Source organism: Sceloporus occidentalis, unplaced genomic scaffold, assembly GCF_023333645.1.
Source record: "Sceloporus occidentalis isolate IW3139 unplaced genomic scaffold, rSceOcc1.0.p SCAF_3, whole genome shotgun sequence".
NCBI lineage: Eukaryota > Metazoa > Chordata > Lepidosauria > Squamata > Phrynosomatidae > Sceloporus > Sceloporus occidentalis.
Genome location: NW_028316983.1, coordinates 48,168,896 through 48,181,484, shown reverse-complemented (window position 1 = coordinate 48,181,484; position 12,589 = coordinate 48,168,896). Strand labels below are relative to the sequence as shown.

The 12,589-nt window shown below is 43.5% G+C and overlaps 1 protein-coding gene across 1 annotated transcript in view; it reads right to left on the bottom strand.

The window, feature by feature from the left end:
• RSBN1 (round spermatid basic protein 1) overlaps positions 1-12,094 on the bottom strand; it is a 50,220-nt gene extending 38,126 nt beyond the window's left edge. Inside the window, exon 1 of the mRNA XM_089514379.1 lies at positions 11,628-12,094. Within this exon, the coding sequence (XP_089370505.1) occupies positions 11,628-12,048 (421 nt within the window). The 5' untranslated portion in view covers positions 12,049-12,094. The remainder of the gene's footprint in view (positions 1-11,627) is intronic.
• Between the last annotated feature and the right edge of the window lie 495 nt (positions 12,095-12,589).

Sequence of the window (12,589 nt, the reverse complement as noted above, 5' to 3'; positions counted from 1 at the left end):
GTTATGTGCTAATCAATAAGTTAAACATCTCCTATCTGCAATCAAGATGCCAGGTATTTCATGTCCTGGAACCACATCTACAGCATTTTGCCATATCATTTTTACATCATGACCTTGCTACCATGCCCCGTATCACAAAGAAAACCCAGAAGTCAGTGTGCCTTGTTCACTTAATGTTATACCCCCAGTAAGAAATTGCGAACTACTATTACTTTAGTATAGGCCATTGAAACATTTCTACAGAACTCATCTTTTCTAAAAATTCAGCTTCTATAAACATTGTAGAGACATGTCACCAAAACTGGGCTAACAGACAACCAGGCAATCTTGAAAAGCTCTGAACATCCTTATTTCTACTGTACACAGAGATTCATGGAAGAAAAAATTGCATTATGTCTGATTTAAAATTACAAATAGTAGGGAGTAAGGCAGAAAAATAAGCAACTGCTGACAGAAAACTTCTCTCATTTGGTAAGGTGATCATGTACATTGATGGTTCATTCTATAAAGATGACTTGTGAGAAATGTAAGTACAGTTGGCCCTCCGTTTTCACAAGGGATCCTTTCTGAACCACCACCCCTGTGAAAACGGAGGCTTGCGCTTATTCAAGCCCCATAGGTTTGAATGGAGCATGCTCATGTGTGCACAGCATGGGAGTGTGCGCCAGACATGCACACCATTGCAAACAGTGGAGCTCGCATCTCCACATATATTCAAGGGTGCAGATCTCAGATTTGCATGTCAGGAGGGGCGCCTGTAATATCAACACACAGTTTCTGAAGAAAATTCATGCCCATTATTGGGTCACCCTCACTTCTGCTTTCAAGTATATGCATACCTTTAAGAGTCCCTGCTTAAATAACATTCCACCCTATTATAACACTTCTGAGCTCTGTGAAAAATGATTCCATGCCAACCCTAGCACCCTTTTTTCCATTCTGAAATTTTTCTCACCAGTATTTCCAATTATGCTCTTCCATCAAATATGACTGAATTAGGCTATCTGTAACGTTGACATTATCCTGCATCAAAAGATACTCTGGTTTTGAGGACATGGGGAATTGTAATAGTGAAGCTAGGAGTACTTATGCCAAACCCCATTAATTATTGTGTTTACTGGTATCTGACTCTGCCACTCATCCTTCCCACAGACAAATGTACTTCTGGTATAATCCAATTCCCACAAGTTACAAAACATTCCAGAATGATAGCACTTTAAAAAATAATGTGTAAATGAGACAAATATGTATGATGAAGATATATAAGCAGTTATCTGTGAAATGTTCACAGTGGCAAGACTGGTTTTGCTTCCATGCACAGGTATACCAGTCAATGAAACAGGTATGTTCACGGGCATTACTTCTTTAATATAAAATTTGGTACTAGAGACAAAAATAACATGGAAGGAATATGGATAGGTGACTAAATCACCAAAGAAAGCAAAACAACAGCAACACTGCAACATGTTGGAGCAAATTTTTTATTTGCAGTTAACAATATACAGACGTGAAATGAAACAACAAAATCAGGTAAGTTTTGCATAAGCAAACAAAAACATTTTGAATCTTCTAGAGAGCAACTAGAATGCATCCAGGTTTTTTTCTTTCTTTCACCAGCCTCCACTTTCTTATGATTTCTATTTTAATGACCAAACTTAGCAATTTATGCTGGAGGGAGCTGGCAAGACTTATTTGTTCTCTCTTTTCCTCTGTTTTAATGTTTACACATTCTTAGTAAGTGATTCTGGAGCTAGCTGCTGTTTACCCTGCCTGTTGTCGACAGGTACACAGAACTCCAATTGGATCAGCAAGATCAGAATACCATTTTTCCCACCTCAAGTTTCACTGTAACCTGGCACTGAAAGTCTGTATTTTCCCTGATCTTCATCATTCTCCCAGTGCTGATCCTGCAAAAAGAAAATCCCCTTTCTTCTACATAGAATACCAACAAAAAAAAGAGGAAATTTGGGGTGGGGGGGGGGCTCAGAGGGCAGAATGGGCTTCGTAAAAAGGAGCTTCTTTGTCTGAGACTTTGTTAAAATGTGTCTGTGTTATGCAGTGGCCCTTAATTATTACTAAATGCATAACGGGGACCCTATTACAACTCTGAGTTGGGGAATAAGTATGCTTTAAAAATCTTTAGCAAATAAATGCAAGAGAATCCTTAGTGTTCAAAATGGTGGGGAAATAGGTCTCATTATACAGGAAGATCAAGGGTGCTGTACCTTTATAAATAATAATAATAATATTTTTTATTTATAGACCGCTATTCCGCATTGATCATAGCGGTGTACATTAAAATTGCAATACAATACAAAAAAAAATTGCAAGGCCTCTCTCCCCCTCAAGATGGTGGTTGGAGGAGGGCTCTTTGTCTTCCAGGCCTGGCCTCTCTCCCCCTCAAGAAAAAAAAATAAAACTACAATAAAATAGTGCGCTTTTTCTACATTGATGGAGGTCTTTAAGCAATAGTTGCAAGAGGTTTTTCCCTAGGAAAAGTATTACAAAATTGGAGGGATTCATTTTTTATTGGCCTCTAATTCTAAATGCTTAAGAAGTGGGGGAAGATTCTACTATACTGTACTTGTTACGTAGATTGGCATTATTTGTCTGTTTTGCCAATAAGGCAGGAAAGGGCAACCAGTAATTCTAAATCAAATACTTAGTAACTATCCAAAGTTTTACATATACACCAGAAATGTGGCTTAGATAATGTTTTAAAAAAAAAGATTTGCACTATTAAGTCTAATTGATTAGGAGCCAGACAAATTCTGGACCAAAGCCAGGCACACTGTCAGGGAGGAATACAAAAAGACAGCATTGGCAGTCAAAAAGAAAGAGAAGCCCCACCGGATGACAGATAAAGCAGCTAAAAGCAGATGAGAAGCAAAAGGAAAAGGTGACAAAAATCAAGTCAAAACCCTGCATGCAACTATTCAGCAACTTGTGTGCAGGACAAGGACTGTCATAATAATACATGCAGAGAAACAGAAGATGACAACAAAAAAGAACAAGAAACCTCTTCCACAAGATCCAAGAAATCAAAGGGAATTTTAAATCAAGATAAAGACATTGAAATAGTTCAAGATCTTTGATACCTTGACTCAGTCATTAATCAGAATGGAGACTGCACTCAAGAAGTCAGAAGGAGACTAAGGCCTGTTACAGACAGCCAAAATAAAGCTGCTTCGAGTCACAGTGGAGGTATGGTGTTTCAATGATGCATGCGTCCTAAGAGTCCAGAAGTGGCACCAAAGCCAAGCTCCAGACTGGACTCTTAGGACGCATGCATCATTGAAAACCATACCTCCACTGTGACTCGAAGCAGCTTTATTTTGGCTGTCTGTAACAGGCCTAAGGATCCGAACAGACAGGCCAAAATAAAGCTGCTTTGGAGATATGCTGTTTAAATGACACACGCATCTTAAGAGACCAGTACTTAGGGCTTTGGCATGGCTTCCGGCCTCTTAGGACGCATGCATCATTTAAACAGCATACCTCCAAAGTGACCTGAAGCAGCTTTATTTTGGCCTGTCTGTTCGGGCCCCAGTACTATAAAGGGCAGCTATGAAGGAACTATACATCATCCTGTGCTGTAAAGATATCTCATTGCATATTAAAGTAAGATTCTCTATTCTCAATTTCTATGTATGGTTGTGAAAACTGGAAGTAAAAAAAAAACGGATAAGGAGAAATCAACTCATTTGAAATGTGGAGCTGCAGGAGAGTTCTGTGGAGAACCTGAACTACTAAAAAGACCAATAAGTGGATACTAGAACAAATCAAGTCTGAACACTCCCTAGAAGACAAAATGAGACCATTCTTTTGAAAAAAAAGGGAAGGCTAGTTTTCTGTGTTCATTTTGCTGGGGTGAGTTTTCAAAGTTTTCAAATTGTGACCCATTTCTGTGGGTCACTGAGAGGAGGAGTTAGAAGCCTAATTCTATAGAGCTCTGAGCAGAAGCGTGCACCTAATGGCGCATGACCTTTCCTTCTATTTTTTTATAGTCAAGGAGGTTTTAAAGTACAGAGGACAAGGGGGCCTGGGAAGAGTGTTGGAGAGGGGTTCCTTTAAATTTTCAATTTTGCACTAAACCTTTTTCCTTAAAGGGCTTGTGAGGACTTGTTTTTAGAGGAAATGAGTCAGAGATTTACCTCTGCAAGGAATTTGTAGCCCGGAGCTCTCTACATAACTATAGTCCCAGTTGATTGAGCTCTTTAACAGAGCTTGGGGACAAAGGCCAAGACAGTAGGGGTTCTTTACACTTAGCAAGAGAAGCCCACAGTCTTGTTTCAGTGCCTCCTTAAGACTTCTCAGTATGGACACTGAGGGACCTGCTGCAGTCACCTGCAACACTTGTGGGATGTTTGTCTTCTTGCCTAGAGATGTGGAGAACTTCACCTGCACAAAGTGCAAGTTGGTAGCCTTCTTAAAGAGAAAGTAAAGCAGTTGGAGACCCTGGTAGCTACAATTCAGTATCTTAGGGAGCAAGAGGTTTCCCTTGATAGAAGAGACCAAAAGATTTTGGATGGGAAACACACAGAGGAGGTTGATGGGGAGGAGGAAGTTATTTCATATACAACAGAAGTAGATGGTTGGAGGAATGTCACACAGAGAAGTAGGGAAACCAGGGAATGTTCTGTGAGCTTGCAGCTACAGAATCGATTTGAATCTCTATTATCAAGGATGATGAGGAACAGCAGCAGGGACAGAGTAGGGGACCCTGGGAATACCACCAAAGGGAACAGCCGCTGCTAAGCCTCGGAGGAGGCATGTGGTGGTCAAGGGGGGCTTCTTGCTGAGAAGCACTGAACCAGTGGTTTGTGGGCCCGACAATATGTCTCGGGAGGTGTGCTGTCTTCCTGGGGCAAAGATCCGTGATGTGACAGGGAGGCTGACAAGACTTGACAAGCCTACTGAGCGTTACCCCTTTTTTTGGTTCATGTGGGAAGCAATGATACTGCAAGGCACAGCCTTCAGAATATCATAAGGGATTATGAGGCTTTGGTTAGGAAGTTAAAAGAGATGGATGCACAGGTTGTCATCTCATCTCTTCTCCCAGTTGAAGGGCATGGCCCAGGAAGAGAGAGGAAACTAGCAGAGGTGAATAACTGGCTCCGCAGATGGTGCTGCGAAGAACGGCTTGGATTCGTGGATCATGGACTGAGGTTCCATGAGGAAGGACTTCTGGCAAGGGATGGGTTGCATCTCACACCAATTGGCATAAACATTTTTGTCAATAGTCTCAAGAATTTGATCAGGATGGCTTTAAACTTAGTTATGTGGGGGAGGGAGACAGTATTCCGGAAGGCAAAAGGACTGGAGAAAATAACCAAACTGTCATAGAGGGAAGAAGGCAAACAGTGGGAGGCAAAAGAATTTGCACAGGCAGCAAGTAAAGAGGACACATGGTCTTCTCTGTCTCTACACTAATGCACAGAGCATGGGAAATAAGCAAGATGAACTTAAACTCCTAGCACAACAAAGCAAATATGATATAATAGGCATCACTGAAACGTGGTGGGATGAGTCTCATGATTGGAATGTAGAAATACAGGGGTATAAACTTTTCAAGAGAAATGGGCCAAACAGGAGAGAAGGAGAAATAGCATTATATGTCAGGGACATTTACACCAGTGAATTACACCAGTGAATCCAGAACATTGATCCTGGAAACTAGGCTGAGAGCATCTGGATAAAAATTAAAGGGGAGGGAAACAACAAGGATGTTATTGTGGGAGTCTACTACAGACCCCCAAGTCAGACTGAGGAATTGGATGATGTCTTTCTAGAACAGATGACCACATACTCAGAAAGGAGAGATGTAGTAGTGATGGGGGACTTCAACTATCCTGATATTTGCTGGAAGTCAAACTCAGCCAAATCCTCAAGGTCTAGCAAATTCCTCACTTGCCTTGGAGACAATTTCATGGTCCAAAAGGTGGAAGAGGCAACAAGGGGATTAGCTATTTTAGATCTGATCCTAACCAACAGGGATGGCCTAGTTAATGGAGTGCAAGTGGTGGGATCCTTAGGTGGAAGTGACCATGTACTTCTGGAATTTGTTATACAATGGAAAGGAGAAGCCAGGCATAGTCAGACACACATTCTAGACTTTAGGAAAGCTGATTTTAGTAAAGTTAGAGAAATACTGGGGGTGATCCCATGGTCAGGAATACTAAAAGAGAAGGGAGTTCAAGATGGATGGGAGTTTCTCAAAAGGGAGATACTGAAGGCACAATTTCAAATAGTTCCAATGAGGAAAAAAAATAGGTGTCTCAAGAAACCAGGATGGATGACTAAGGAACTTTGAACTGAGCTATGTATTAAATGGAACATGTATAAGAAATGGAAAAATGGGGAAATCACCAAAGAGGAATTCAAACAAATAGCGAGCACGTGTAGGAGTAAAGTCTGAAAAGCTAAAATGCAGAATGAACTCAGGCTTGCTAGAGAGGTTAAGAACAACAAAAATGGCTTTTCGGCAAAAGGAAGAAGGAAACGGTAGGGCCACTGCGTGGAGAAGTTGGCAAAATGCTAACAGGGGACAGAGAAAAGGCAGAATTACTTAACACCTTCTTTGCTTCAGTCTTCTCAGAAATGGCAAAGGTTGCTCAACCTGAGGAAAATGGAACAGAGGACGGAATAGGGGAATTTCAGCACAGAACAAGTAAGCAGATAGTACAGGAATACCTGGTTAACCTAAATGAATTTAAGTCTCCAGGACCTGATGAACTACATCCAAGAGTATTAAAAGAACTGGCAAATGTAATATCTGAGCCATTGGCAATAATCTTTGAGAACTCCTGGAGAACAGGATAAGTCCCAGCAGACTGGAGGAGGGCAAACGTTGTTCCCATCTTCAAAAGGGGGGAAAAAGAGGGTCCCAACAATTATCATCCAGTTAGTCTGACATCAATACCAGGAAAGATTCTGGAGCAGACCATAAAATAGAAAATGTGTGAACATCTAGAAGGCAATCCCATAATCACAAAAAGTCAACATGGGTTTCAGAGAAACAAGTCATGCCAGACAAATCTAATCTCTTTCTTTGATAAAATTACTAGATTGATAGATGAAGGGAATGCTGTGGATATAGTATATCTTGATTTCAGTAAGGCCTTTCACAGCGTTTCCCATGGCATTCTTGAAAACAAGCTTGTAAAATGTGGGCTAGACAAGGTAACTGTTACATGGATTAGTAACTGGTTGACTTGCTGAAGCCAAAGGGTGCTCAACAATTGCTCCTTTTCATCCTGGAGAGAAGTGACCAGTGGGGTCCCACAGGGGCCTCTCCTGGGCCCAGTGCTATTCAACATCTTTATCAATGACTTTGATGACAGAATTGGGGGCATATTTATCAAATTTGCAGATGACACCAAATTAGGAGGAGTAGCTAATACCCCAGAGGACAGGATCCAAATTCAAAATGACCTGAATAGACTAGAAAGCTGGGCCAAAGCTAACAAAATGAACTTCAACAGGGAGAAATGCAAAGTACTGCACTTAGGGCGGAAAAATAAAATGCACAGATATAGGATGGGAGACACATGGCTGAACGACAGTTTTATGTGTGAAAGGGATCTGGGAGTCCAAGTAGACCACAAGTTGAACATGAGTCAACAGTGCGATGCGGCAGCTAACAAGGCCAACGTGATTTTACGCTGCATCAATAGAAGTATAGTATCTAGATCAAGGGAAGTAATAGTGCCACTCTATTCTGCTTTGGTCAGGCCCCACGTGGAATACTGTGTCCAGTTCTGGGCACCACAATTTAAAAAGGATATTGAGAAACTGGAGCGTCTCCAAAGGAGGGCGACCAAAATGGTGAAGAGTCTGGAAACCATGCCCTATGAGGAATGACTCAAGCTGGGGATGTTTAGCCTAGAAAAGAAGGGTAAGAGGTGATATTATAGCCCTGTTTAAATACTTGAAGGGATGTCATATTGAGGAGGGAGCAAGCTTGTTTTCTGCTGCTCCAGAGACTAGGCCCGGAGCAATGGATGCAAGCTCCAAGAAAAGAGATTCCACCTCAACATTAGGAGGAACTTCCTGACAGTAAGGGCTGTTCAACAGTGGGACAAACTCCCCCGGAGTGTAGTGGAGTCTCCTTCCTTGGAGGTCTTCAAGCAGAGGCTGGATGGCCATCTGTCGGGGATGCTTTGATTGTGATTTCCTGCATGGCAGGGGGTTGGACTGGATGGCCCCTGCGGTCTCTTCCAACTCTATGATTCTATGACTAAACTAAGACTGTTGTACTTTGGCAATATCATGAGAAGACATTACTCAACAGAAAAGACAATATTGTAGAAAGCAGTAGGAAGATAGCATTACAGATAAATACTCAAGCAAATAAGCCACAGCCCTGAAATTGACTAGGTGGCAATTATCAACAACAACAACAAATGTGGCTCAAAAAACTTATGCCAAGTGTATAATCAACCCATTCACACTAAGGTTGAAAATTAGTTTAAAATCGAATACACTAGGTACTACATGAAAACCCATTTTCATCTATGTGCAAGCCACAATATTTTTATAATGTTTCCACAAACCATTCTACGATGCATTCTAGTTTTTATTAAGCTGAGTACTTCTTGTACTGAGAGCCTGCATGGTGTAGTGCTGTGGGTGTTGGACTAGGATTCACGATCAGAGTTTGAATCCCTGCTCTGGCACAGAAAACCACTGGATGTGCTTGGGTATGTCATATTCTCTTAGTCTCAGAGGAAAGCAATTGTAAACCCCCTCTGAACACATCTTGCCAAGAAAACCTTGTGATAGCTTCACCTTAGGGTTGCCATAAGTCAGAAATGATTTAAAAGCATACAACAACAGCTTGTGCTATCAGTTGCAGTATCACCAGCAAAACACCTCCACTGTTTGTATTTCGGCCCATGCAACATGGGATCCATCTCTGAGTTTCCAGCTAGAAATCTGAAGTTTGGATTTGAATTTGTTATAGCTCTTCAGGTTGCAATCCTATGAGCACATTTACTCAGGAGTACCCCAACTCAAACTCAATGTATCATATTTCTGTGTAAACATGTTTCTACAATGGCATGTTAAGTAACGTTCTCCCTCTGAAAGGGCATGATCCACTTAGTTCACTTCAGCCATCATAGTTAGAATAGTGGCATTTGGCTCCATTATTCTACTAGAGAGCATAATGAAAAGTATTCTCAATAATAATACACACCACAACCTGATGAAGTTACAGTAATTTAACTCCAAAATTTAATGTGCACTTTTTCAGTAAGACTAAGGCCTGTTACAGACAGCCAAAATAAAGCTGCTTCGAGTCACAGTGGAGGTATGGTGTTTCAGTGATGCATGCATCCTAAGAGTCCAGAAGCCACACCAAAGCCACGCTCCAGTCCTTAGGTATGGAGTGTGGCTTTGGTGCGACTTCTGGACTCTTAGGACGCATGCATCATTGAAACACCATACCTCCACTGTGACTCGAAGCAGCTTTATTTTGGCTGTCTGTAACAGGCCTAAGTCATCCACTAATCTGCCGGGGGCAACTTTTTCCAAAAATATAGTTTTAAAATTTATGGGCATTTAATATTTACACTTCAATTTTCTAAAATTCTGATTTGATTTCAGTGAAAGTTCTAGGAGTCTGTAGAGAAATTCACTTTACAGTCCTAAGAAGTATGTAAAAGTCTTCCTGCATGTTAGGTCTGAAATAATTTTAGTCACCACAGCAGCCAGTATCCGTGTCTAATAACTTTATTAGCCAAAGGTCATAAACATGTGTAAGCTTTTGGGGGGTGACTCTTTTAACAATTAGCAGGATTTCGGAGTCCCTCATATCCAACTCAACTAGCCTTTCCTCTTTATTCCAATCACCTGTGGAAAATAGTCACAAATCTAAAAAACATTATTTAACAGTTGAAGGAATTAATTTCAGAACAATACATTTAACAAAGTCTACAAGATTATTCATGTTCTAAGTCTATCGTGTATTAATATCAGCCCAAAAGACAATACTTTCTCAATTTTTACCAGCCTAGGATCTCATGGCTTGAGTGTTGGATTACAACTCTGGTGGCGATCAGGGCTTGATTCCCCACTCTGCCATAGAAACAAATGACTGTGGGAGAGTCACACACTCTCAGCCCCAGAAAGCCCTGGGGCAAAGTTACCATAACAACACACAACAACAACAAATGTACCAACTGTATTTTTTAGACCTGTACAAATTCAGTTCCCTTAAGTCACCAATAAGCAAATACAGAGGCAACTTTTATTTCCACACGGCTAGTTTTGAACAACATGCTGCCTGGATAGAGTAACCCCACCAACATTTGTGGAAATCAAGATCAACAAATTGGAAGCCAATCTTAATCAAGAGACACAACCCTATTGTGAACGCCATCTCACCATTCGTCCCTGGAGAAAAAAGATGTTTCTGTATGTCATTATTCAGATCTGGAGAAAAACATGAGTTTAGGAGTCAGGAAAGCTGGCTATGAAAGCACAAAAATAAGAGGAAGCGGGGGGGGGGACTGGTGCCAGTGATGTATTCAGGTCTTTTAGTCCAGGTTGCAGGTCAAGTATCAAGTTTCTACCTTCAAGTCTCATATCAAGTCTCAAATCCTTACAAGATCCTTTCAAGTCAAGCCACAAGTCGAGTTTCAAGTATGGGAACCAACTTTTAACAGAAAAAAAGGAGACAGGGTGCATTTCTGGGAGGGAACAAAGTGTGTGAGTGTGTATATATGTCACTACAATGGGCTTGAGGCCTGCATGGCAGCCTGTCCCATTGCACTGCAGAGGAGCCTTCTAACGCTTTCCAAATGCCTTTTGGAAGGATCCTTCTGCCTCAAACCCACGGCATAATAAAGTGTTTGCTGTTCCCTTCCAAGAAATGGGCCCCTTATTTTGGGGATGGTCTTGTTTGCCACTGAAAGTGAATGGCACCAGCAAGTCAGTCACTAAAAATACACCAGTCTCAAGTCAAGTCGGTGGGTCATTTTTACCAAGTCGTCAAGTCACTGAAGCCACTTAACTGTGTATATATATATACCCAACTACAAGTCAACCTCATTTCTAAGTTGAGGGCAGGTTTTGGAATCAAAGTTGTATATTTTGATACGATTTGTGGATAATTTGAGAGTAAAACTTTGGGGCACATAATAAAGGATGTAGAGGACGAAGCAAAGGAAGTTATGCCAAAGGGCCTATACACTCCCAGCAGGCAGAAACGTTTGTGCTCACCCTGAAGGCTGAATGGATGAGGAGGAAAGCACCAGCACCCTTTGCCTGCTAGAAGGAAAGGCCAGGCAGGGCAGAGGGGCCCCTGCCTCTTTTGGGCGCTCCCTGGCCGAGTGAGCTCTGGGCTTTTGCCCTTCTGCTCAGAGAAGGGGATGGCGTTCAGGGACAGCACTTACACAGGGCCAGCCAGACTCATCTACATGGGGCTTCGACACAGAAGAGTGTGTGGGATGATGATGATGACAACAACAAGGGCATATATGTCATTGTCATTACTATGATCACACTCACATGTACACTGATGCAAATGGGGCTTTACCACATCGAACTGTGTGTGTGTGTGTGTTAATAGTAACGTATGTGTCTGTGTGTGTCATTAGTGTGCGGGGCCCTCCGTGGCTCACCTCTCTTCCCCGGCCGTCCCCCCGCCGCCCCTTCTCCGGCCCGCCTGCCCTTGTGGGGCTTCTTCTTCTCCCCGAGCTCGGAGCGGTGCCTGTGCCGGTGGTGATGCCGACGCTGCTGCTGCTGCTGCTGCTCGCAGGGCCGTGCTTGTGGCGCCAGGCTGAGGGAGGCGAAGGCGAAGAGCGACGACGGAGGCGGCGGCGGCGGTGGCAGTGGCGCCTGCTCCGCCTGAGCGGGCCCCAGCATCAGCGCCGTCGCTTGGCTGAGCTTGGGCCTCTTGCAGAGCTCCCCTCCGGACGGGCCCTTCCGCTTCCTCCCTCCTCCGCCGCCTCCGCCGCCTCCGCCTCCCCCCCTCGGCCGCCCAGGCCTCTCTCCCAGCGGCTTCTCTTCCACGGCGCGCACCTCAGCGACCTGCGCAGCCATTTCGCCGTCTCCCTCACACACATTTAAATGGCCCGAGCGCCAGACGACGCCACTGCGCAGGCGCCGCGCGGTGGACGCTGGGAACGGAGGTCCGACAAGGCGCCCGTCGGGAGCGATAAGTTTAGAACGGTCGCGCGCATGCTCGGAGGCGCAGGGGCCGCTGGGAAGTGTGGTTCCTATCAGGAGCAGGAGTAGTTCTGGCTGGAGAGGAGCGTGCGGAGAGGCACGCAGTGCGGCCCAGTCACGTGGCTTGAAGGGAGAGGAGGGGGAATGGCGTCGCGTGGGAGGAGTAGTGCGCATGCGCACTTTGGCCCGCCGTTGGCAAAGCCAAGGTTGCGACCCTAAGGCAAATGCCTTCAGAGGGAGTTTGCCATGGCCATCCTCTGAGGCTGAGAGAGTGTGACTTGGACAAGGGATCTTTGAGGATGCGCAGAGTGGGCTTCTGTTTCCTGAAGTAAACAATCTCTCTCTGTTCATCAGGGAATAAGAGGCAGGACTAGTTCTTGTTGTTTGCCTTCATGTCCTTTCCGACTAATGGCAA